At 37.7% G+C, this 27257-nt stretch overlaps 2 protein-coding genes across 4 annotated transcripts in view; one reads left to right on the forward strand and one right to left on the reverse strand.

Moving 5' to 3' along the window:
• The first annotated feature begins 1774 nt into the window (after nucleotides 1-1774).
• Nucleotides 1775-16276, forward strand: LOC103476605 (protein lunapark-B-like). Of its 3 annotated transcripts, none has more exons than XM_017309173.1 (15): nucleotides 1775-1865; nucleotides 2937-3014; nucleotides 3650-3691; nucleotides 3871-3921; nucleotides 3998-4134; nucleotides 4358-4416; nucleotides 5695-5735; nucleotides 5931-6014; nucleotides 6103-6154; nucleotides 7304-7405; nucleotides 7780-7872; nucleotides 8102-8207; nucleotides 8762-8832; nucleotides 8919-9089; nucleotides 13924-16276. In XM_017309173.1, the coding sequence occupies exons 2-15, from the start codon at nucleotides 2988-2990 to the stop codon at nucleotides 14073-14075; spliced, it is 1188 nt and encodes a 395-aa protein (XP_017164662.1). In that variant the 5' UTR covers nucleotides 1775-1865; nucleotides 2937-2987; the 3' UTR covers nucleotides 14076-16276. The 3 variants fall into 3 exon arrangements, with proteins under 3 accessions (XP_017164662.1, XP_008427300.1, XP_008427299.1); XM_008429078.2 differs by having other exon boundaries at nucleotides 7307-7405; XM_008429077.2 differs by lacking the exon at nucleotides 1775-1865 and adding an exon at nucleotides 1883-2004.
• Nucleotides 16277-16380: 104 nt separating this feature from the next.
• Nucleotides 16381-27257, reverse strand: part of chrna1 (cholinergic receptor, nicotinic, alpha 1 (muscle)) — a 15969-nt gene continuing 5092 nt past the window's right edge. The window contains exons 2-10 of the mRNA XM_008429076.2: nucleotides 26313-26455; nucleotides 24871-24915; nucleotides 23906-24015; nucleotides 23597-23792; nucleotides 22012-22249; nucleotides 20280-20503; nucleotides 20070-20184; nucleotides 17853-17977; nucleotides 16381-16690 (exon numbers count right to left, since the gene is read on the reverse strand). Of these exons, the coding sequence (XP_008427298.1) occupies nucleotides 16562-16690; nucleotides 17853-17977; nucleotides 20070-20184; nucleotides 20280-20503; nucleotides 22012-22249; nucleotides 23597-23792; nucleotides 23906-24015; nucleotides 24871-24915; nucleotides 26313-26455 (1325 nt within the window). The 3' untranslated portion in view covers nucleotides 16381-16561. The remainder of the gene's footprint in view (nucleotides 16691-17852; nucleotides 17978-20069; nucleotides 20185-20279; nucleotides 20504-22011; nucleotides 22250-23596; nucleotides 23793-23905; nucleotides 24016-24870; nucleotides 24916-26312; nucleotides 26456-27257) is intronic.

Consider the following 27257-nt stretch of genomic DNA (forward strand, 5'->3'; position numbering starts at 1 on the left):
CAAGCAAACCAGTTTTGAGTTTAGATGGCAAAAAACGACCCTTTTTCTGGGCCGCAAAGACATAAAATTACTTTGCGGCCCATCAGATCTGATGGTTTTGTTTTCCCAGTTAATACTAGAGGAATAAAATGTTAAACTTCTTTGCTCGTTGTTTTTCCTCTTGTCTCCCGAATCCAAGGTTCCGGATGTACACAGTGGAAACCACACAGAGAACAACCAGTTGCCATTCAACTTCAGACATATCTAGTTTCATTCAGACAATTAAATGCATAGAAAAAAACAGATCAGCATCACACCCAAACATCAAGAAGTCCAAACCATAAAACAGACATTAATTACCTGAGAAAAGTAGAAAAATTAACAAAATGCAAAAATAGGAGAAAAGTAAAGGCAGGAGAAAAACAAAGGTGCCTTTGGAATTGCTCATGAAGCCGCAAAACGAAGCAATTCGGCTTGCTACTGTGAAGTGGAGACTTTTATTAATAGGTGTAGTCCTATTTTTAATATATGCATTGAAGGTGTGTCCTCTCCTTCTAAACCTCCAAGCAGTTTCAATTACTTAAATAGGGTGGTCTTACCTTCTTTAAGACCTATTCAAAACCAAAGAGAAAGAGAAAGAGAGAGCAAAGGTCAGGGAGCTGAGAGAGCAAAAAATATTTAATGTATATAACAAAGAATTTAGTTCAACAGTATTGTGGCCTTTGAGACCTACATGGACATGGAAATATATTAATGTAGACAGAACACTAACAAATATTAAGAAAAGAAATATAACAGATATTTGCCAAGAATTTTATAATCAAATACAGAATAAATATAATGACTACTTGCTAATTTATACTGATGGTTTGAAAGACCCAAAAATGAAGCAACCAGTATAGCAGTAGTGATTCCTAAACTAAAGATTAGTATTTCAAAAAGAACATCTGAGTATATATGCAGTAGAATTATGTGCTATATTATTAGCTTTAGAATGGGTGGAGAATACTAATATAAATAAAATAATAGTTTGTAGTGATTTATTATCTGCATTGTTGAGTATTGAAAAGAGAAGTACAAATAATCATCAAGATATATTATATGAGGTTATGGCTGTTCATCATAGAATATGTGAACAAAATAAAAATGTAATATTATTCTGGACTCGTGTTCATGTAGGTATTTTGGGTAATGAAAGAGCAGATAGGTTGGCTAAGGAGGCAATTAAAAAAGAAGATAATGACATGCCAGTAAAGTTATCTAAATCTGAAGGCAAAAGTATAGTTTGGAGAGAAAGCAAAAAGATATGGAAAATTAGGTGGGATAATGAAATAAATGGAAGACATTTATATAGGATACAAAATGCAGTTGATGTAGAAAGGATCAGAGGAATAAACAGGAGGGAGGATATAATTATAAACAGAATAAGAACCAGGCATAGTTTCCTAAATGGAACACTTTTTAAGATGGGAAACATCTTACTGGTTTATGTAGTTGGTGTGATGATGTAGAAACAGTGGAACATGTTTTTATTAGTTGTAGGAAATATGTAAATCAAAGAAGATGACTAAAAACGGAATTAGGTATTACTAGGGAATTGAAATTTCAGAATGTGGTTGATCAGTTAAATAGTATTGAGGGGGGAAAGAAGATTTGTCGTTTTTAAAAAAATAATGGGCTCATCATAAGAATTTGAGGTATAGATATTAGGATCCAACAGATGGCAGTAGTGCAACAATTATGGATGCAAGCTCCCGTTAAAATCTGAAGAAGAAGAAGAAGAAGAAGAAGAAGAAGAAGAAGAAGAAGAAGAAGAAGAAGAAGAAGAAGAAGAATGTTATATCGCGATATTTCGCCTGTTTGAGAACACTTCCACAAGGCTGAAGGTAAGTATGGCTCAGAAAGACCAGATAAAATGGCTAAGTGTTGTGTTGTGGCGGCGTTAGCATTCTGTTGGTTTAGCTAACCTACATCACCAGTCACCATTAATTCTTCTGTTATGATTTTGTTTCTCTGCTGCTGCAGGTGAAGTACCAATCACCAATATCCCTGCGAAAAGGGTTCCGTTACCATTATTACATTGTATTTTATGCGTAAAATGAAGAAACTACTGCTGCATTATGAATATCACGTTTATTTCCCTTTGGAAGTCAGAGAATATTGATACAAAGAGAGCAAATTAGTACAAGACACGGTTAGGTCACGAGGGAATATGTTTGGCTTATTAGAAAACATCTGTGGTTGTGTAGTAAACACTTTGTGGTTCTGATCCTGATGAAGCACATTATGTAGAACTTTTCCCTCAAGATTGATGAAAATAATAATTTCAGAATCGCTTAAACCTCAGTATGTCTGATATTCTAGATGGAGTTTAAAATTGGCAAAGGCTGCAATGAGATTCTCACAGTAAAACATAAAATATCTACGTAACACATAGATGATCAAAGATGGAACAATTTTAGCCATTTACTTAATATTTTAATTTCAATACGAAGGTGGAAAACATGGAATAAATACTCACTGAATTTACTTGTAGTTTCCCAGTACTGATTTGGGAATATTACATAGTTATGTGTCATAACAAACTGATATTTTCTGGTTAATTATTGAGGCTATTTTCACCTGTAGACCCTGCAGTTGGCACCTTGGCCGTTCTGCAATTTGAAATCATGTAACGACCTTTGTAAACACTTCCAGACGTCCAAATTTGTCTTTATGATAGCTCCCATACCCTGCTGGATGTTTGTCCAGGCCGTGTGTGTTGTATTTTCAAAACCTTGTAAAAGTAACTTTAGATAGTAGTTAAATACAGGAAGTCCTAAGGGAGGCTTTCTTAATCTTTTCGTCATGGAAGCTTACATGTGCAGTTTACCATTAGTTACATAAAATGCTACCATTGTAAAGATTGTGTTTTTTCCCTTTCAGAGCATAAAACCTGAAACCTTTCTGTTTTTCAGTGAACCTGAAACGTTGGTGAATCAGAGGAGACCTCTGTCTCTGTCACAGTTATGGGGGCATTAATATCTCGATGGAAGGTATGTAAGCCTTTAAAACATTTTAGTCTAACTTGGAAGATTTTATTTCTCTGAACATAAACATCTTGTACCACTAAGAAGATGACAGCTGTGTCTCAGCAATATCATTATAAAACTGACAGTTATGATGATGATATAACTGTATCATCATATATCATGTATCATCATTGCCACATTGGATTGTTTATTGTAATGGATCCTGTATTTACCTTTGAATGTTAAGTTTTATACTTGAATTTTTTGGCAATGTTGAGAGGTTTTATTTTGACTTTTTACATTATTTAGCCTCTTCAGAGCCTCCATATGTTATCAGTTTGTTGAAGATAGTATTATTGATAGCAGTACAATTAGCACAATACCCGTTTTGTTTTTTTTCTTGGAAAAAGTTATTAAAAACAAGTTTTTGTCTAAATTAAGGTGAATTCATGGTTCCTTTTTCCACATAATGTAACTGGTAGTGCTTATGATTAAATAAAGAATTATTATGTGATCGGTATCGGTGATCGGCCCTCATGGGTGATCGGAATCGGCAGGAAAAAACCTGATCGGCACATCTCTAATTTGCTTTCTTTAAATGTTACTGAAAGACTCATAAACAAATGAATTAATGAAGCTGGCATTTATTCTCGTTCCAGACCAAACAAACCACAGTTGAGGAGCTGGAGAACCTGGAGAAGGTACCGATGAAATAGTTCTATTGGACTCAGTAAAAGTTGCATTTGTGATGAATTCTGGATTGTCTAGAACTTCACGCTTCAGATTCTACTCAGCATTCAATTTGGCTAACAATCTCTAGAAAATTAATCTTGTATTATTTTCCACCAAATTAAGTTTCTAATATAATTTTTTTCTATAGGAGATTAAGAAGTTGGAGGAGTTCAGAGGCAAAAATCAGCGATTACAAAAAGTAAAGTCAGAAAACTATCAAACATGAGTAACCCTTTGTTCTTTGACCTGAATGATGTGCTTCTATCTGTCTGCAGCTCTGGGTCGGTCGCTTGCTTCTTTACTCGTCTGTCCTTTACCTGTTCACTTCTTTCACCGTTTACTGTCTCTACCTACCTGATGAATGGCTACAGAGACTAGCCATGGTCCTGCCTTTCTTTATATACCCCATACTGTGAGTCTTGTTTTTCTTTACCAATCCAAACAGTCTTTTAAATAATACTGTGTCCAGTTGGTATTTTAGATTTCTCCTATACTGTGTTTTCTGAATTGATTTGATTGTGGTTTATGAATTTAGCAAGGCAATAAAAACTGAGGCAAGAGCCCCAACAGACGAGTTTGAAAATGTTGAGTGAAACACCAACCTCTGTCTTAATGCCTTTTTCCATCTTTTCCAGTGTGTGGTTCATCAGGAAGCTGCTGCTTTTCCTGTTTTCCAAACTTACTGAGAGAAATAGTAAGTTCTCAAGTCAGTTTTCTGAGGTTCTTTTCCTTCATAGTTTTTTTTGTATAAATCAGTAGCTGCATTTCCATTGACAATATAAATTGCGTAATTTCAAATTTTGAAAATAAATTTGCTTAATAAAAACACATCAATTAAAAAAACAACTTGTTTGATGAAAAGTTTTGGTAATAGGATGAGATGTTTTTTGGGCTGTATTGAAATTGGTTTATTTAGTAAAACAGCAATAGAAACACTTTTTTCGCATCACACGAGTCACATGATCAATAACTTGACATTGCCACTAGGGGTGCGCCAATTTCTCGGCCAGCCGATTTCCTGCATTTTGGCCCACCAGGTCATGTCTGCATGTTTACAGTTAACAATAGTTACCCACTGTTGCCAACTCGGCAGCTTGAGCAATATTTCAGATGGAAAAAATTGGTATCAGCCAAAATCGGAATCGGCAGGTCAGGTTTTTTAAAGGATCGGTAATTGATGATTACAACAGGAAGTTGTTTAACGATGGTGACACGGTAAGTTTTTAAGTATTCAAGTGTTTTTTTTAAGTAAATATGTAATGGAAACACTGCAATTGTTTTTTCAATAGTTTCAAATGTAGACAAAGTTTTGTGCACATTTTTAATGAAAACGCAGCTAGTGAAGTAATATATTGTTTGCCTTGTTTTGTGTACAGTGGGGGAAAATAAGTATTCGATACGTTGCTAGTGTTTCATGTTTCCTCACTTCCAAAGAATGGAGAGTTCTGTTGTTTTCATTGTAGGTACACCTCAACTGTGAGAGAGATTTAAAAATAATCCAGAGAATGTCATCATCTGATTTTTAAGTAATTTGCATTTTATTGCATGACATCTGTATTTCACACAATGTGATTTTCTGGATTTTTTTAAGCTACTGTGTAAGTTGACAAAAATTCTAAACCTCTCCATTCTATGTAGTTGGAGAAAGTATTGCTTATTTTCTCCACTTCATATTGATGTAATTATTAATAGTATAATCATCGATTCATTTGTGACTTAGATGTACTATGATTAGTCAGTTTCATATTAAAGAGTGAAAAGAGCTTCTGGGAATAAATATTTTTAGACACAGACTTGGTAGTTTTATTTTTATTTTCATTAATGAGGCTGATCTGGATTTAACTTAATTCTGATTCTGTCCATGCATTGTGTGTAAACGTCAGTGGGACATTCACAGCCATTTCATTAAACATGGCAGATGTTCAGTCAGTGTTACAAACTTAACTGAAATTACTCTTGTTCTTTTTTTTAGATGATAAACTTGAAGATCTGAAAGCTTGCAGGAAAAAAATTGTAAGTTGTGTACGCTTCATGTTGATTAATGACATGATATTTTAATCATTGTTTTCAGTGAAAGTTGCCACGCCAATAGCTCTGACATTTGGTTGGTTTCATTTATTAAACCTTTTGGTTATTGAATGCTTTTATTCTGAATGTAATTTGTTTTCTGACCTACAACCAAAGTTTCCTCTGGTTTTCTGTGTTCAGCTGGAGGAAGTGATGGAAACAGAGACATACAAGACTGCGAAACTCATCCTCGAACGCTTTGATCCTGAAGCTAAAAACAGACATGTAAGTGAAGCGATCTTGGACTTTTTCACATTATCTATTTACCTTCTGCCATGTTTTTGTTTGTATTTGAATTGTGTTTGTGTTGCAGGGACTGGAGTTGACACCAGTGGGTCCTCAGCTAACTCCCAGACCTGGTCAAGGTACGCTAGTCAGCGCTACGCTGTTGGCTGTTTGTGGAAGAATGAGCTAGTTAATTATGCTAATTTATTATAGGTAGAACTGGATGGTTCTAGCTAGCTATAGCTAGAGCTAGCTAGAACTAGTTCCAACCTGTTCTAGCTATAATAAATTAGCATAATAACGTAGAATATCATTAAAGACAATTATAAAAGTGAAACTAATATATTCCATAGATGCATTTCACACAGGATTTTGTGTTTTAAACATTATATCTATTACTTTTGATGATTTTGGCTTATCGCTAATAGCGAGGGGAATTTTGTGTCTTTTCAGATCCCAAACGGTTCTTAATTTATTAGTACCTGCAGACTTGCATATTAACATTACTTGGCAAATAGAAATGTTTTATATGTTACAACATTCACTGTTTTCTTTTGCATTCAGTGTTTCCTATATGAGAAGCCTTATACTTACTTAAATGTATGTATTTGTTACGTTACAAGAAATTATTTCTTTTCTATAATATTTTAGTCAAACTTTTAATTTTTAACAAAAACAAACAAATAAAACACTTTTGTTTTATGGATCAAGAACTAAACTAAGCATCAGTTTTTCCAGAGTCAGAGTTGGTCTGGACTGGTGGAGAAAAAAAATCTTGTGACGCTGTCTGTTGTTCGGGAGAAACTTAACTAGGGGAATGGGACTTTTTTGGCTCCTGACCTGGATTCGTCTTCTTGAAGCACTGAGTCTTGCTGCAGTGCTCACCTTGTGGATCTTCTGGGATAGAATACTCTGAACACACACCTTCTTTAGTATTGAACTTTTCTTCTTGTGCAGGATGTCAAGTCAGAACTCTTCCACATAGTTTTGCTGGTCATTTCAAGGCGGCCATAATTTTTCTGGAACCAAAATCTTTTGTTGGTTTTGTGTGACGTTTGCATTATTTAACTGAATTTTTTACACTCTACATCAGTTGTAAGTCACAATTGTGAAATTAACAGAAATATTTGCTTGAAAAGCATCACTCTGTGTTATAGATCTACATACTGAGAATTGCTCTTTGAAATGTGGATTAAAGTTTATTTCAGTGACATAATTATTCGGATAACCTGGATTCCTGAATTGTGTGATTCGTTCAGCAAAGAAAGTGTAAAGTTGTGTCTTTTCAGCAGAAATTCGTCAAAGGGGTGCAGGTATGAGACCGATGGGCTCCTCGGATGTCATGGGAACACCTCTCTCTCCAGGAACACGGCCTCAGATGGGACCAGTGGGTAAGGTGACATTTTCCTATGTTTGCATATAAACCATCACACCACATTACCATAGCATTCATCTAGTGTACACTATAGCTCAGTAGGACGATCCACATATTGCTGCAGCATGGCCAGGTGCCTCACCTAGGCCTGGAAGATCAGAATTGTGGACGAGTCTGCTGAAATTCTTGATGCTGCTACCTTAGCTACTAATCATGTCAGCTGACCAACACCACACCCTGAAAGTTCTAGGAATTACAGATCGCATAAGAAAAGTTAAGTCAAGGGGTACTAGATATGAACAAGTTTAGCTTCTTGTAACTGAGTTCTTCTACATTTTGAGTGTCTTTTGTCAGCTTTTACTTTTCCATCAGATCTTGTTTCTCTGTCAGCTCCAGGAGGACCTCCAGAGAAATCCACCCCCAGCACTTCTATGCTCCAGGGAGGTGTGGAGAGGACACCCTGTACCCCGATTAGAGGTGTAGGTAGGTTTCAGTGAGCTGAAGAATATTGTATCTGCAATATTCTTCACTTCAGAAAGTGAAGTCATTTAGCTTCACTTTCTGAAGCTAAATGACCAAAAATGTAGATCATTCTGGGTTTTTCTTTTTCTTTTTTGGCTGTATGTGTTCTGTATCATTAATTTACATATAAAAGTTGTATGTTTGGATTTTTCTGTAATTATTTCCATGCATTTGGTCTGTTTGGTTGCAGGTATGTACTCCCCTGGTCCTCCATTACCAAGACCTATTCTACCCAGAGAAAGAGGAACAGTTGACCGAGTCATCGAGTATCTGGTGGGAGACGGACCAGAGAAAAGGTAGAAGATCTATTTTAGAAGTTTGTACTTGTACTCACCAACATAAACTACTTATTAAGCTCCACAATTTCTGTCTTAATCAAATTCAAACTGGAAAGTCACATAGAAATCCTACAAAAAAACAAGCTATGTTTTCTTGTGAAAACAGGAGATAGGAGACTGTTTTAAAATCTCAGAGCTTATTTGAAATGGTTGCAGTCCTAGGCTACATTCACACAGCAGGTGCTAATTCTCAATTCCCACTATTTTGCTGAAATCCAATTTTTATTTTATTTTTCATGGTTGCCCATTCTACGGCCGCAGCCTGACTTCTACGTGAACGGTTGACAACCCCAAAGCAACCTTAATGCACAGAAGAAAAACGTTGACTGTTTATGGAAGTAACAATGGATTAAGCCATCTATGGATTGATTTTAAAGCTTATTCACTAATGAGAGCCAACAGTACTGTCACAAAATCATAACGAGACAAAAGAAGCTAACAAAACGAAAGCCTAGCCTTTAGCTATGACTTTCTGTGGAGTATTGACTAAATCATCTGGGACATTGTTGCAGATATGCCTTGATCTGCCAGCAGTGTTTCTCTCATAACGGCATGGCTTTGAAAGAAGAATTTGAATATCTTGGTAAGATCAAAATCACCCACTGAATTGGTCACGTCTCATTTGCGGTTGTTAAATCTCTCTTGCCGTTTTCCGACGTCTCCCATCAGCATTCCGCTGCGCATACTGCTACTTCCTGAACCCGGCCAGGAAGACTCGACCTCAGGCTCCTAGACTCCCTGAGTTCAGCTATGAAAGGAGGCTGAGAGTGGATCCGTGCTCTCCTGGACCGTCGCTTTGCTTAGAGACGGACACGGAGGAGACCGCTGCCCCCAGTGGAGGTACCAAGAATAACAGACATTTGAACACAAACAGGAGAAGGCAAAGGGGCGACCCGAAGTATGAAAGATGAAAGTTTATGACCCAAACATGGGTCGGATGAATTGAAGACAGCTGTAGGTTTTACCTGAACCCATTCAAGCTTTAGTCCTATGTTTGTTTTAATCCTTTTTTACTTTCCTTTTGGGTTTAAAAGACACTTTGCATCTATTTAAATTGCTTTTTTTTTACACTGGTCACTATACCATTACTTAAAGCTTCAGCTTTTTACAAGACTGTGTCCTTTCTTTCCTTCCTTATTTTTCTTTGTTCCTTTCCTGTGTCCTTCTTGCTTTTTCTCACACTTTCCCATCTTCCTTTCTTCCTAATGTTCTTTCTTCTTTGTCATTCTCTTCTTTCCTTAAGTTTTTTCTACTTACTTTCTTAGGTAGAATAAAGTAATTTGTCCATATTTTGTGTCCCACCTAATTTCCTTCCATTCTTGCTTCCTCACTTTATCCTGTTTTTTTCTGTCACCCTTTTTCTTTCCTTGTTTCCTTCCTTACTTAATAATTCATTCTTTCTTTTCCTTCCTTTTGGCGTTTTACCTTCCTCCTTTTGTTATTGTTTCTGTAATCCTACTTTACATTTGTGTACTAACCATTGTTCTTTATTCTGTTCTCTTTACACCTTAAGTGCACAACAATACCAGTTTAGACTTTGAGCAACTTGGTAAAACTGTATTGTGTAACATTACAACATACCTGGCTGCAACTGTATCGATGACAGCTCTTCTATTTAGGCCCGAGCAGCGAAGCGTTGGCGAAGGTCTATTGTAATCGCAAGATTTCTTGATTTTTTGTTTTTTTTTGTTTTGTTTTTTCTCTCCCGTCACTTCGCACGGCTGCTTGGGGCCTTTAACATATTCAAAAACTCTCTAAACATGACCCAAAATTGTCACCCAACCAAATTTTTTGGGATTCCGATGGAATTGCAAGTGGTCGTGGCCAAACTACTCCACAGCGCCCCCTAACGTGAGTTGGGGAGGAAACCATAGGTCATAGAGATCTGAAACTCGGTACGGAGGTAGATCCCCCGATTCAAGAAAAAAAGTCTCTTGGAGGTACCCTCTAAAATGCACAGGAAGGCGGCCATTTTGGGTCAAAGGTCAAATTTTGGCCATTTTTCACTTTTACTCATGTCGAACTTTAACAAACTCCTCCTTGAGTTTTTGACCGATCGGCTTCATTCTTGGTCAGAATGCAGTAAAGGCATGGGGCTTTAAAAGTTATCAATAAAATTTACTTTTTGTATATGTTCAGGGGGCATGGCAGAGTGGCGAACTTGGTGTACTCGCCAAAACAAAGGAAACGCTATAACTTTATCATAAAATGTTCAATTGGCACCAAACTTGGCATGAGGGATCCTGGTTGGATGCCTGACGATCCTATGTCATCATCGTCTGACCTCACCTAAGCCCCGCCCCCTCAGAACAGGAAGTGTCTTTTTTTACTTGGAAAGATACAACTCTGGCTCTCTTGACCTAATCAAGATGATCTTGTGTCAGATGACTGATAACAAGTTGGTCTCACTTGCTTTAAAGTGCCAAGAGTTTTCAGTGGACGGTGTGGCCATGGCGGCGTGGCCATGGCGGCGTGGCCATGGCGGCGTGGCCATGGCAGCGCGGCGAAGTCAGAGGTCACGCCGCCGCCATACATTTTGCCCTAGATTCCACATGTTTCAGCCCAGCTTCACCAAACTCAGTGAGCTCGATTCTTGTCCACCCCCCGACAGGAATCCAGTGGAATCGTTGGTGGGTGTGGTCTAATTCCTCCACAGCGCCCCCTAGAATATTTTAAAAAATCAGCCCTAAGCCATGCTTTATCCCAGAATCCTGACAAGATACACATGTGTATCTTGTCAGGACCTACAGGATGTAGGTGTGTGTCGCCTGGCGGACGGGTGCAGAAACTGCGCAAGAGCGTCGGCAGTGGTGAGAGCATGGCGGTGCTGGAACCTCCGTGGTCGCCAATAGGCCTTCGGCGCGCTTCGCTGCGAGGGCCTCCAACACCGCTTGCGGCTTTAATCAGTGTTTGTAGCTTCTTGGTGCAGCTCCTCTCCTGCTACTGGTAGCTTCACCGCGTCAGTTCAGCGTTACATCGGCTGATGACGTTGCTGTGATTCACTTTGTCTGGTATTTTTGTACATATGTTTTAGCAGTTCTGTGATGTCAAAGGAGCAACTTATATTAAGTGTTTTATTGTCCGTTTAAAAGCTGCCCACTTCCATGGAAGGACAACAGAAAATCGCTCTTATAATCATGTAATTACTAAAATCATGATACCCTCACTTTGTATCCCTCTGAAAAATGAACCCATTTAAATAAAGAAATCCCTCCATGGGTGATACCTCGATAGAGAGCGTTTATTTTATAGTGTTAACACGGTGCTGTAAGTGGTCCGGTATGAAACGGGGTGATAGAACAACACAGCAATTTTAAATTTCAATAATCAGAATGCAGAAATTGTTTCTGTTGTTTTAAAAGGTTTATGTCAGTCTGCCTTTTCCCCATCGATTCGCTTCCCGACCGCCCTGCACCTTAGGGGGTAAAAAAAAAAAAAAAAAACGACACACACATTGCGCAAAACTCTGAAACGGGAGAAGCGGGACATAAAACGGAGCGACGAACTAGATGTGAATTATGGCATAAAAACAGAAAATCCGACGCTGAACAGTGAAAAATCAACACATGATGTGAAACACATGACGATTAGGCGGCGCAGCAGGTGATGAGTGAAGATTACTGATGGTCAATAAATGATAAAATAAATGTAGCAACAGGAAGAAACTAAAGTGGACATAGCAATAAACCAAGAGAGGATAAAACTAATCAAAGGAAACTAAATGGAAATGAATGAAGAACAAAATGCAAGAATAAACTAAGAAACTAAAGTAAATACAGAGGAATAAACTGGTATGGCAAGACCTTTCGAGCAATAATTAATACAGAGACTGTATGGCAAGAATAAACAGACACTATTTCCATATAAAAGGTAAAATAATATTGTTTTAGTGCCATGGGTTTGTTGAGACCACATCTAGTACTGAGAATAAATATATCTTACAGACCATAACAGTAAAGAACTGATCACTTATTTATGTTTTTAATTAGATTTGATATATTTATTTCTTCAATATTATTTTTCATGTCAGTGTTAATGTCATGAGGCTGATGACTCCATGACACTTTCAATTTGGCTCATTAGGATTTGATTAAGAACCAGATTTGTTCTTTGTCATTTCTGTCCAGTAAAACTATTTATCTATAATCAATAGACAGGTCTATATAAAGATAAAATCCATGTTTCTGTCTCATATTTGTATGGCATTAAAAGGACCTGGAACTTTTGTTTTTCCACTGAAAAACAAATGGGGGGCGGTGGATATAAACCTGGATATAAAGGCTAGGGCAATGGTCCCCAAACTACAGCCCGCAGGCCGGATCCGGCCCGCCTCCACATTTGGTCCGGCCCCCTGAACAATACCAGAGAGCATTCAGATTGTTTTTCATTTACCGTATTTTCTGGACTATAAGTGGATTTTTCCAATGATTCACTTTACCAGGAAGTGAATCATTGGAAGTCAAAATTGGAAATAAAAGTAGAAAGCGCCCATTAAAATGGAATTAGGTTTTAATAGGGAATTGAAATTTGAGAATGTTGTTGATCAGTTAAATAGCATTGAAGGGAAATGCTATTTAACAGTTTTTTAAATAATACTGGGATCATTATGAGAATTTGAGGTATAGATATTAGGATCAAATAGATGGCAGTAGTGCAACAATAATGGATGCAAGCTGCCGTTGAAATCTAAAGAAGAAGAAGAAGCAGCAGCAGAAGAAGAAGAAGGCGCCCATTTTTATTTAGCACATGCTAGTAGCAACACGAAGGATCAGCACTTTTACTGTTACAGCTACCGTTCAGAAACTACCGTAATCAGTTTAGTTAAATCTAAACTTGGCAACTTTTCTTTTTCAACGTAATAAATGTGATATTCAATTGACCTGTTATGACTCAGATGTTGGGTCTCCGCCCCCCTCTGCTGCTGCTGCATCGCTGTGGAAAACCTGGAGCGGAAGAGATATCTGAGGCTTATATATGTATGTTTACTGGTTAAAAAAAATAAAATAAAAAAAACTTTGGGGTTGTGGTTTATAGTCCGGTGTGGCTCATAGTTAGGAAAATACGGACTATAATCCTTCCTGGATTTTTTCTGTGAAGAACCCAGAGAGGGTTATGTGATTGTGCTTTCTGGAAAACAGTAAATTTTTACATTTAGGCTCTCCTACAATCGTCTCACTTTTTCTGTTACAAACTGACTCCGGCCCCCAGCAGAGAAGGGAAAAGTTATGTGGCCCTCACAGGAAAAGGTTTGGGGACCCCTGGGCTAGGGGGTCGCTGGCCTGAAAAAGGTTGAGAAACACTGTTCTAATAGAGTTTTGCAAACCAAACCCCATCGCTTTTTTACTTTTTTCAGTACCAACAACATTTTGGTGTTTGATTTGTGAATCTTATTTTATGAAAATATTAATTATAGAACAATTCCTATGTCTTCATTTATCAAATGTGTAAAAGTAATGAAACGTTTCTGCTGTGCTGTGGCTGTGATACTTTTTTCTTTGCATTTTATTTAATCATTTTGGACAGAGAGCAGCTGGTTTGGATTGAGGGTGGTTTGGGTACGCTCTTCATCACTTCCTGTTCACCTTTTGCCAACAGGAAACAAAAAAAACATTCTCATAATTACTAAGGAAAACAATTAGTTTGTTTCATCTTACTCAGTACATCTTCTCCACAGCTGAGGAAGACGTGGGTCTGGATGACAGGGACTCTGAGGAAGAGAAGAAGAACGTACCGGAGGGGAATCGGCAGGAGAAGGATGATAAAGCAATTAAAGAAGAGGAGAAGGAGCTAGACCAGAGGCAGAATGAAGAACATCCGGCAACCTAAAGAGCGTCGAGATAAACCAGATGAAGAGCAGCCATGACAGATGGCTTCCATGGCAACACAACGCTGAAGAGCACTTTTTCTTCCAACAGGATTGGCTAAAATAACATGGGTTTGGTGGTAATGTGATTTTAGGTTTACTACATGGGTGAAAGGTGAAGATTCAGGCTCATTATTGATCCTGTCAGTGATGCTTTCTGGGAAATCAAACCTTCGTCTTTCATTTAGGATATTTGAAGATTTCCACAATAAAATCATTTTAGGTTTAAATTTGTAGAATACTGAAGAGTTGCTGATACAACTGATTCTGACCATTCAGTTTTAACGATCCACATAGGATTTGATCTCAAACCTGTTATGATGCAGTTATCATAACTCATTTAGTCTATTTAATGAAACTTTTATATTTAGTGAACTGCAGTGACTCCATGTGGAAAGTTAAGGCCATTAACATTAATACATCCACTATTTGGGATTATGTTTAAGACAAATGCATGCCTTTGATTTAATTCTGCTGAAATAACTTATTTTCTACATTATTTCATAATAAAATGAGCTATAGAATATTTTTTAAATGTTTCTCGACTTGGTTTAGGAGGGAACTTTTAGGGTCCTCTTACTTCACCGTGAGGGTCAAATGAATTTTTTTTATTGTTTTCGAGTCGACCTAAACATAATTTGGTATTTTATAGATGTATCTCAGAAAATTAGAACATTGTCAGGAAACTGGACGTTCATTTCAGAGACTTAAATTCTTATGGATTCATTAAACGTGGAGATACATTTTTTATGATAAAAACTCTTAAGTGCAGTGTCTCAAAGAGTTAGAATATCACATAAGATCAATTAAAAAAATATTTAAACAGGAATATCCGGATTCTGAAAAGTTCCCTTAAGGTCCCACCAGCTTTTCGATCTTGACTTTGACTGGACTGTTGGACCACATTGCTTCTCTTCTGTTTCATACTGCTGTGTTTTGTCGTGTTGACCCAGTTCAGGCCCTGTTCAGACTGGTTGTCTCACGTCTGAGTCCAAAACCCTTTGATATGAAGATGAGCTCCAAAATGAATCTAATACAGCTATTTCCTCTTAACAATTCTAAGGTAATTGCTGATTTGTCTCCTCATTGGCCTTGACACAAAGAAGAGAAAACACTCAAAATCCATATTCTTAAAGCAATTCTCCCGTTAATAATCAGTTAATCAATTAGGACGTCATGGCTAATTGACGTCCTTTGTCTCTGGCACCTTGTGGAAGCAGCAGGGTTTGTAGTCGAGCTTTTATTTGTCATACAGGTTTGTTTTTTTTTCCGGTTTGGCTTCGATATTCATTTCACTCTTCAATTCTGTGTTGATGTTTTTTGTCTTTTTTAACACATTTCTGCAGGTGTTTAGAAATTTTAGAAACTTGTAAACATTATTTTATGACGTTTTAATACACAAAACTGGAAGTGAAAGAATGTACTGTGATTGTACATATTTAGAGAAAGTTGTTGGATTTTAGTTCAGAAACTCAGTAAAGGTGGCGTTTTATGAGCTGTGGTAATGAAATCGAACCTCTTTGTGCTTGAAGAACTTTCATTCATATTTATGCTCATTCAGAGGACAATTTGCCAAATGTTTGTTTTTTCTGTATTGTGTTAATTTATTTGTGTTATATTTTTGTTTATATTTCCAGTCTGCGTTTCCTGTGCTGGTCCTAACCGTTTCAAAGAGCAGCTTGCCATTGTGACTGTTTACTGCTGTTTTTAAACCCAAACCTCTCTTTTACCATTTGTTACAGTTTACAGTTTAACTTCATCATTTGAATGTTTCTAAGAGAGTACTTCATGAATTTTAGCTTTGCTATTTGCAGAAAGTCATTGTTACTTCATTGATTTAAAAAAAAAAACCTGAATAGGGATTTCTGAAAACTTAGCAATATTCCTTCATTTTACGTACCCTCGCTGATCGATGAGTCATTCCCTGAATGCTGCCATTAGGAAAGAGCTTTTTTAGTAAAATGCACGTTAGCAGGAGAAGCTTTAAATTAAAGGCTGTTACTGAGTAAATTATAACTTTAATCAAGCTCTTTACTGTATATTTCAGTTACTTTTGCTTGGTTAATTTATTGGTACATTTTTTGATTGCAAATCCAAAACATTTTCAACAGAAGAGAAAAACAAACTTTATTTTGTCTCAATACATCCAGTGTTTTTCATCTGTTTTGATTTAGCTAAATGAAACAATTTGCTACATTTTGAATAAATGTGTGGTTAAAACAAAAGAAAAGTGTCAGTGTTACTATTGGCACTACAAAACACAAAATATTAAGTTTGACATTTATTTCCACATCTACACAATAATATATGATTCAGAGTACCCTGTTTCAGTGGTTCCTTTGCCTGAGAAAACATCACAACCTCAAAAGGGTCCACAAATTAACCATCCTGATCCCTCTCAAAGCACGGCTTCTAATTTTATCGTACATGTCCTTTGTGGGCTAGGTTTTCATAGCATGTTGAGCTCTATTAGTCTCCCAGCGAAGACGGCAAGCGTTCCGATGATACACACGGCCATGAAGACACACAGCAGGATATGATCCAAAACCATCGCCACGAACTTCCATTCTTCTGCTGCCTACAATGAAATGAGAAGGCGTCTGTCTTTGGGTTTGGGTGTCTTCAAACTTGGCAACATTAAGAAGGAGTGATTGTCTTTTAGATGGCAGAAACTGCAATGGAAAACTGGTTTGCAAATGATTAAAACTATTTCACAATAATAAATGTATTAAGTTTTTATTTTAGAGCTATGCTACTCTACAGACCTGGGGTTAATTAGCAGCGTTCACCCTTTCTCTCATTAAGGTTTAACAACAATGTATCTTACTCAGAAGACCTCATTCCTAAAAGAACTTGATGTTTGATTCTATAATATTCAATTCATATTCTAAAGATTTTATTGATCAAGAAGTGTTATGTTTTTTGTAACTCATGTTTCTTCAATGTATCACTGTAGATGGTGATAGCTATAAGACAGATTCTCTGATTTTGCCAAGCATCCTTCCTTACACATTCATTTTCAGAGGCTCAAGAGCAATCCCCAGAAAACAACAGCTTTCTTTATTAGTCTGGCTCTGATGCTGCTACCCTAACAGACGATAGCCAAAGAGATCATACTCTCTATGGCAGACTGTGAGAAGGTCTGCAGCATTTTCAGTAGTCCTTAGCACTGAAGGACCTAAGCTTCAAAAAAAGTTTAGGTCTGCTCTTTTCTCTCTTGTATGCTGTATGTCTTCACTGTTGCATCTCCTATTCATTCTGTTGTCCAGGTGAAGACCGGGGTATTTCTATTCTTCCAAAACCTCAATTTTTTCTCCCATGACAGCAATAGGCCCGTCTCCCCTGAAATCTACCATAATCCAGTCACTGGCAATCCAGAATGTTTTATAGAGGAAGCATCTCACTGTTCTGGTGGGAATGGTTTTGCTCACATACGTTATATAGGACAGAGATAAAAAATAAAAAAAAACATCTGGTGTTCATTTTCTTAGGTATGGTATGCTTAGGTTGAACTAATTTGATCCCCCTTTCACTTAATTTGTCATGGCACCAATTCAAGTCTTAGTCTGTATTTTTGTTTAAAAGTAATTTAGTAGATATACCTAATAAAGTGGATAATGAGTGTTGGTGTGTTTAAGTCAATAATACACTAAAATGGAAATGCTCATTGACTTTTGTAAACATTTGTATAGATTGTTCTTTGCCTAAATCCAAAATGTTACCATCAGACGCCGTCTTACATTGTTCGATTCCTCATCTGATTTCATGGTTTCGGCAATGTACTTCACTCCTTCTATGGCACTGCGAACATCAGGGTTCTTCATGATGGGAGATTTATAGGTTACACTGGCTGGAGTGGGGTTACCTGTAGAGGAGAGAGGGCAGCTAGTTAGTCTACTGTTTTGGTATAGGTTATAAGAACAGCGTGGATGGAAAGACTCCTGAACTAGAAAGATGAATCAGCCCTTTATTAATAGCAACAAACAAACTTCTTTAGGTTAAGCCATGAAAAATCAGAATAAGACATGAGAAATTACATTTTTATCCAATAAAAGATTGACCCATCTCTCAGGTTCTGTCATGTCTTTGCAGTGTTTTTCATCTACATTTCCCTCCATCTTAACCCTATACCACCTGCCTACTCTCAGCCCCCCCATATGACCAAACTTCTCACCCTATCTATGAAGACCCCGAAATACTTCATGCGAAGTTCTGAAATCGGTTATTGTTGACGTAGACACAGGCCCGGTGGCATGGGAGGGCATTGTGGGGCATTGCCCGCCCACGTAGTCAGCCCCCCCTGGACTGTAAGCTATTTGTTGTTTTTACCTTAAAGTGGCCAACTCTCTGTTATTCCTATATCAATTTGATACAGTAGGGGCTTCCACACTTCCCATATCTGTGCCTTCTGTCACTTTTTTCAGCAGTTAAAACTGTTTAATCTGCTCTTAAGTTGTAACGTGTTTTTCCGAGCCGCCTTGCAACATGAGTGCTAAGACGCTCGCGCTGGGTTACACCTGTGCGGCAGCAAAGGAGACCTGCTGCTGCTGTGCAGAGCTACTCAGGTGTGTTAGAATCATGGCAGCAAAACACAAAGAATTTTGCACAGTTTTTCCCCCAAACTAACTGACGAAAAAGATGACTAGCTAATACCAGTACAGCACCATACGCTTGTTAATAAGTAGCCTATAAGGTACTGATGTTGTTGTTTATGGTTAAAAGTCTGTAGTACATGTTACATTGAGTAACTTTTTTGGAAAAAAGGTCCTTATTTGAGTTGTTTTACTGCACTGAACCATTTTCTTTTACTTGAGTAATATTATTAGTGCTATATTCATTTTGCTCCCCCCAAAATAAGCCAATGTCCCCCCTGTTAAACTCGTCTGGAGCCGGGGCTGCATAGACACATAATGAAAACTGTTCTCAGACACCTGTTCACCTGTTGAACTTGACACCAGACCCTTGTTGAACTATTTCGATAGAAATCTCTGCAAAGTGTTGTGTGATTGGTCAGACGTTTGTTGCTGTGCTTTGTGCGGAAATGCACTCGGAGAGCAATGTTGATATTTCTCTTTGACTACTTCGCTTCCACTATTCGGCAAGAGACATTGATATTTTTGAGGAACATTTATCTGATGAGGTGAGGAATGAAGCGCGTATGATTCTTCACTAAATAACTCCTACATAAATACCACAGGCAAATGTTTAATAACACCTGGATGGAAATTGTAACATCTTTGCTCACAGAAGAGGATGTCTACAGAAAAGTGTGGTGCTCTTGCAGTGTCTTCTGTCAGTCTCGTCTTGATGTGGGTGTGATGATGTTGCAGGAATAAGACTCTACATGCTAGACTTTGGTTGAACAGCAAATCTTTATTACAAAGTGTAGCCCAAGTCAGCACAACCGAATCGCAAGGAAATCTTAGCCCAATTATAACAAAATCCTCCCGATTGTTGGACACCACCCTGTTTATAAGGCTTCTGGCCAACACCCTCTCTTCCCAAAGTTTACATTATCGCATGCCTTTCTTCTTGATATAGGCAGGTTCAAGTCACGGTGGTGGTGTGTCTGCTAATGCATTTGGAGTCCATATATGAAACCTGTTTTTAAATTCAATGTCTCTTTTCTCAGCTGGTCCTGTAGATTGCCAAAAAAAGTCCTCGTGTGATCAGAGACTACACCCTATCTGTGACAACTTTGTCAAATCAAAGCTACAGGGAGGTGAGGGGGGAACCCCCTTGAGTAGTGGCAAGAATTATAATGACTTGGGAGGAGTGTCCCTCCGGTGGTCTGCACTGTTGTATGAAAGGTGTGTACAAATATGAACAGTCGAAAACCACCAAACTGTGTGTCAACTGTTTGGCTCTGGGTGAAGTATGTCAGGGCCTTATGGGTGTACTTTCTTTTTACTATTACTATTACTTGGTTTTGTGCTACAGTGTTTAGGGTGTCTTGCCTGAAATATCTGATATGTCCATGTCAGTAGGGAACAGTCTCTTCTGGCTGATCTCCTGACTGGGTCGCTTCATTGTTGAGAAAAACATCATGTTTGGAATGGTTTCAATGAAGACCTGACAGGACACAGAAAGAAAACTGATCAAGTTCTGCCACTTACAGAACAGATGCATCATTTCTCACTTTCTACCACAGAGCAAACAGCATGAACCTTGCGGATCCATGCTGGCATTGTGTGTGTGCTGGGTGAGCGGTGGTGTGTGTTGATGACGATGACCGTGATGATGATGGAGGCGATCACAAAAACCATAGTGAAGAGCATGTATTTCCCTATGAGAGGGACAGCGCTGGAAGTGGAGGGAATCAGCTCGACGATAACCAGCAGGAAGACAGTCAAAGACAACAGGACAGAGATGGACAGAGTCATCTTCTCGCCTTGAGTCAGGGAGAAAAAAAAACATTGTGTCTGAAAACACAATACAGGTAACAGCAAAACACCTTTACACAATGCCACACTACTTTCATCATGTTGAAGGTATGGTGTAAAGTACCTATGTTTTATAAAGTAATTAAATTAACAAAAAAGGTTGTTTTTTTTGCCCGGTCATTAGGAAGAGTTTGTCTGTTTGGTAGTATCCTGTTTCCCCCTCTCAAAACCTTTACCATAAAACAAACTACAGTGGTAGTAGCAGGAATTAGAAACATCAGCTGACTGCAATCCACAAATACTTGAGACCCCCTCTAAAAATGCTTATATTATATCTGCCTATTTTGATAGTTCTAACACTAAGTATACCGAAATATGCTTTAATACACACAGTGGAAATCCTCTTAGCACTGTAGATGTTACTGTAGAAGCTAACAGTAATCTTTACAACCAGTCAGTTCCAGGGAAAACAGATGGCGCTCCTGAATTGGTTACTTTGCAAACACCAGCCAGTAGCATGCCATGTAGCATTGGACCTTGGTAATTCAGCTCAAAAAGTAATCAGTGAATAGGAAGGTTTTCCATAAATAATTAAGAGTTACGCTCCATAGAAGAATCTGCAAAAAATTAATCACGAAAAGGTAGGGCTTCATTGTAGCAGCATAATATCTGCTTGAATAGATCAGTAATGTTTTGATTTGTAGTTATTCATGTTTTTTGAGGCACTTGAGGTGTTTCAAGCTGTTTAGTTAAAAGTTCACTAAACTCTAAAGCATGTCATCTTAAATTAATAATCACAATGAAACATAAGGGACCATAATGGATAATTGACAGGTCAGGCTAAAGGGACAAGTTGATTCAGTTTCAATGCATTTATGATGAGTAAAACTATTTTTTGTGCTGCTTTGACTGCAATAATTGATGTAATTTCACCAAGTTGCTCCTCCCACCCTTATCTGACTATTTGTTTTAATGCTTCAGTTCACCAATTTTCTTTTTTTTCTGCATTGATTGTGAATAATAATAATAATAATAATAATAATAATAATAATAATAATAATCTGCCCATCTGACATTTTTTGTTTACCATGAGACACAAATCACCACTACGATAAATACATATATGTGTTTTACTTTTCCCCTTATTCATAAGATTAATCTTGAAAGTATCAATGCAGTATTAAATTTATAAATATAAATTCACATTTTTGTGAAACAATACTATAAACTCAAAATGTCAAAAAAAATCATTAGTTTTTTCTACAATTGGTTCTGTCATGTCATTTCATAGGTAAACTTTTCTGTGCTTTCTTTCTTTTAAATATTTTCTTTCCAGATTTCCACATTTTATGGTTGTTCAGTTCTCATGTTTTGCACTTTGAACCTCAGCAAACACTCCCTTTAAAAATAACATCAATATATGCTTCTGCATATTCATTGTGTTGTGAGAACTTTAAAAATGAACTATTCCCTTAAATTGTAAAAGAAAAAGGGTTCTGTTTCTACATTTACATACCTGAATCAGTAGGGAGGTAGAAGACTAGTCCAGTGAGAAAGGAGAACAGCATGCAGGGAATTATGACATTGACAATGAAATACAGGGGAAGCCGCAGCATCAGGAAATGGTAGGTGATGTCCAGATAGGGCGTGTCAGGGCAGCATGTGTAGTAAACCCAGTGTTTCCAGCTCCTGTAGTCCTTCAACACCCATTCACCTGACTCCATGAAGTTACTGAGGTCCGGTCGGTCACTGTCCTAAAGCCAGAAAGCAAACTTAAGATATGCAAACACACATTGAACTTCACGTTTCATCACATTACACCAAGCATCAATGTATTTTATTGGGATTTCATATGTGAGCCCAACACAAAGTAGTGCATAATTATGACTTAGGAGGAAAATTGTGGTTTGCAAAACATGGCTTGCTTTTGTTATCTGTCATCTTTACTCTGATCCTGCTGAACAAAACTTACAAGCAGTTGGTTGACAGAAGTCACACAGTCAGTAAAAGGAATCCACCAGAGTGTAATTTAATCTCAGTATAAATCCAGCTCTTGTGTGTATTTATCTTAGCTGTTGTGAAGTTCCTGTTTGTGAACCAACAGAACAAGTCAAGTCAAGGAAGAACGGTTTTCAGGAGGCTGAGTGTCTCTTAAGGGCACTGTGTAACCCATCTTCTGAAACTGGAACCTAGATGTGGACGTCCACCTAAGATGGCAAGTCGTCTCCACGGAGACCTGCAGAGACCCATAGCTCAGGTAGAAGACAGGACAGCTATTATGATGATTTATGTTGTACATATCATGAACCTGGACTTTATGAAAGACTGGCAAGAAGAACGCAATCAGGATTTCCATTGAAGGTTACCCCCAAGCCACAAAAAGGGCTGATCAGTTGAGACAATAACTTTTTCACATGTTGAGGAAAGCTGACATTTTGCACCTTGAACACACCTACAGTGGCAGATGGTATGGGGATTTTTTTTCTTCCTTTATCATGAACAGTAAAACTGGTTCATCGTGGTGTAGTTACTGGATCTAGTTGCAGGGCAATCCTGAAAGAAAACCTGTCAGAGGTTGCAAAGGTTTTGGAACTAGGGTGGAGGTTCACCTTCCAGGCAGCCTGGCCATTGCCTTTTTACTTAATTGCCCTCAATTTTCATTTCCATTTAATGCTCTCTCTGGAATTTCTCCCAATGAGCTAAATTTCTCCAATTGAATTATAATGGGTCCAATTGACAGAAGGAAAACTTGTGAATGATGAGTTTCTGCAATATTTTAGAATTGTAGTCTGCCTGTGGTTGTATATAGTCAATGGCAGCAGATGAAGTGAACAAAACCATCCAGTACGTCCTCAATATGCTTATAAATATTGAGCAATTAAGGTCTGGTAAACTTCATCGAGCCGGCGCATTGCATACGTCACAGCCAAACGTTTGCAATTGGGTTAAATTATATCCACAAAATGCACTTTTCTTTCTACATCACAACTCTGCACTAACTTGTGATGCTCTATCAAATAAATTCTCAAATACAGAGACATTTCTTATTGTTAAGCAATGCATTTTGAACAAAAACAACATAGTAAAAGCTTCACTCTTACTGGGTTGATGATGACCAGAGTGCCATCATATGTCCAGGTTCCCAGTTTCATGCTGCAGTTCTGGAGGTCAAATGGGAAATGAAGGACAATGATCTCACAGTAACTCTTGTAGATTGCTGGTGGGTTCCATGTTATCATGCCCGTGTGCTCCAGCAGGACTTTGGTCTCATGAATGATGGCAAAATCACCATCAGCACTGGAACAAGGAACAGGAAGGAAGCAGAAGGCAGACAAGAGTGTGACCACATATTCAGTTAGCTAAAGCTAAGAGTAGATGTCTGTATAAACCGGAGCAGCAGTTCTGCTTACTTGTTGTACAGAACTAAGTCGGGCTTCCATATGTCTGTTGAAGGAATTCGGATCTTTCTGATGCCTCCATAAGCATCTGGGTCCCACTGCAGGTTCACATCTTTCCATTGCTAGGGTGAAAAATGGGAAGACATCCCTCCAAATAATTAATCTGTTTATTTGTTCTTCCCTCAGGTGATTGATCTTGTTAAGCAAATGTAATTTGATATAGATCAGGCTGATCTATTGATGATGAATGATCTTTTAATATAAATATTCTGGATTGGATGTGTATGGGGGGCCAAAAGGGACTAAATTAAATAAATAAATAAACAAAAACTTAATTAAAATAATTAAATCATTAATTTAATTCCAAATTAAATTAATGTGATTAAATAATTTATATGAGAAACAATTTATTTATTAAATATGTCAATAAATAATTCAAATGCAGATGCATTTGCAGATGCAGATAATTAATTAAATATGTATTTATTTATTTCATGGTTCCTGTTCCTGCAGTGTCACCATATTGTATACCGTCAAACTTATCAGAGGGGCGGGGCTGTGGGCGGGTCTAACACTGATCTGTTCATTTCCTCAACTTTAGCCTGAGTCTTTGAAAATCATGGCGGCCTTGCAATGGAGGGTTTTCAGGCACTTTCCCATCAGCTCTTTAGAGAGATTTCACAATTAACAGACAATGTAGAAACAGATTGTCATACAGACCACATGGTGAATAAACTTGACTGCAAAACTAGTGGAGGTCACCAGATCAATATTGATCTTAATAATTTATTGATGTATTTATTCTTTTAAAATAAATACAGAAATAATGGCCGTGTTGGCCCTCCATACAGTGTATCAAATTAATGTTTTAAAACCTTCCTTGTTGCGGTCTCACAGTCCTTGAAATGAAATCATAAAATGTTCTGAATTAAATACATTATAGCTACACACAGGAAGACAACACACAAAACAGCTACCTGTCGGAGACGGACATTGCTGGTCACAATCTGGTTGACTTCATCCTGAGAAAAATAAAGGAACAACATCAGAGATAGAAATTAACTCGTTGACCTAGCACTCGAGATCTACTGTCCTGCAGCTTTTAGATGCATCCCTGCTTCAATACAGTTGAATCAAATGACTGAACTGCCTCTTCAGCATACCATCAAGATCAAGTTTGACAAATGCCTGGGTTCCTTTGTGAATCATTACTAGCAAACTGATCTTTACAAAGCCTGACCTGCCTATTCCAATTTGGTCAATACCAATTTTTTTGTCTGAAAAATGTCTAAACATAGTAACAAAATCGTTAAGATGGCAACAGTGGGGAGACTATTGTCAACCAAGCACATGGAGATTAGATAGGGTGGGCAGGTCTGTCGGTCAGCTCTCTCCAAGGGCGGAGAAAAGTTAACAATGGCTGATTTTCAGACTTGTGCGGAGGTAGATAACATTGATTTCACAAGTAAGTATTGAGCGATCACCAATCACCCAAAATTTGGGAAATTGTGGCTGATTTATCAATGGGCTCCTGTAAGGACATAATAGAATTTATCAAAGTTGCATCCAGTATTACGCAGCAAATTTTTCTACAAACATTAAGACATAAAATGTTACAACGATATGGTGTCTCAATGTCAGTAAAAAAATATTGTAAAAACATTTTACATTCACATAAACTGACATCACTGGGACTTTTAGAGACATATTTTGTTAGCAGCTAAAACTAAATCCCAATCATATTGGTGTATTTAAAAAGCAGTTGACTTGTAACTTGACTTTAGAATCAGTGATGAAAAGTAGAGTAACTGTTCATGTTTCACGTCTAAAAATTTATACAAATGATAGTGATATTATGTTTATTTACTACAGTTTAAAACATGGTACACGATTTTATTGATACTGTTGACCAACTACTCTTCATGAATTCAAAAGTCCTGAGGTTTTCCTCATCAGGACTTATTAAAATTATCACCTTAAAAAAAGTCCCTTTAAGTCGTTCTACAGAGCATGTAAAATGCTACAAATGATAGAAGGTGTACATTCATTTTTCCAGGACTAAAAGTAGTGTGTAAAGAGTTAAAATTACCTGCCTTCAACTAATTAAATTATCAACTCTCCCCACCCCACACAGACACACACTTTTGTCTCTGTTTCGTCTGAAGTATTCAGTCTTTGTGTTTTTTGAAGTATGGGGTCCTGTCTGATGATCTGGTTGTGTTTGTGTGGATGCAGGGGTTGATAGTGGGGGATCACATTGTGTCAGTAACTGGTTTCTAATCAAACCATAGCCTTCTGAATCCTAATCTAATCATGAAAAGCCAACAAATCTCCACCCCTAAATGCTGGTTGTAAATTTCCAAAACTTTTCCAAACTGTTTCCACTCTTGGAAATACACAGGGGAACTGTTACCCTTACCACACTAATAAGTTGGATAAGCTGCAGGCCCACGGTGACCACTACAGCATCGCTGAAGTGGTTAACTGGACGAACCACTTTGTTATAACCGTTAAACAGGGTTTTCACCAGTTTCGTCTCATCTTCTGAGCAGGATCCCAACCCTGAAAAGAGATGGACACAATTTCAATTAGGGCTTGTCTAACTTAAGGTTCAAGTTTAGTAAAGTACACTCTGAGGTGATGCCACCCTCTCATGTCCTTCAGAAATATTTTCACAAAGAGAGCTTAAGTAAGGAAATTCTCTTTACTTGGTTCCTGCTCTGAACTTTTCCTCAATTTACAACCAGGATCTGAAACCCTTAATTTCAGAAACGCGAGGACAGAAAACAGGTGCAGAGGAAAAGCAGGATGAGAGGCAGGCAAGGACAAACAGAGCAGAGAGCTTCACGCCAACTCTGGACAAGTGACTGACATTCCATGTTGGTGAAAAGCCTCTCCACTGGCTGTCGCTCAATCAAATCTGTCTCCAAAGGTTGTTTGTGGATCTAATCTCAGCACTCAGCAGGTGTTTGGAGCAGCCAGCTCTGGCCAGAAAATTGTCATTAAATGAGTTTCAGCTTGATATGAGTACACATAAAACATATTTAACATCTCTCCATACTCACAATGCTTTAAGTAAACAGACTTAGATGTTTTCATCCCTACTAAATGTCCTGCCATAAACTATATGATGCCAAATGTCAGACATATGAAAACAGATTAAACAGAATTGAGTAATACAGTATCATTTAAATCAGTGTTTCTCAAACTTTTTGGGCCAGCGCCCCCCCAGCCTTTATCCAGGTCCCTCACCGCCCCCACCAAAGATTTGTAGGCTACTTTGCACTGACCATTATTTTATTATTAATATAACTATCACTATTGTAGATGTTTTGATTTTTATGCTTGTTTCTGTATTTATCAT

Source organism: Poecilia reticulata, linkage group LG15 (genome assembly GCF_000633615.1).
Source record: "Poecilia reticulata strain Guanapo linkage group LG15, Guppy_female_1.0+MT, whole genome shotgun sequence".
Taxonomy (NCBI): domain Eukaryota; kingdom Metazoa; phylum Chordata; class Actinopteri; order Cyprinodontiformes; family Poeciliidae; genus Poecilia; species Poecilia reticulata.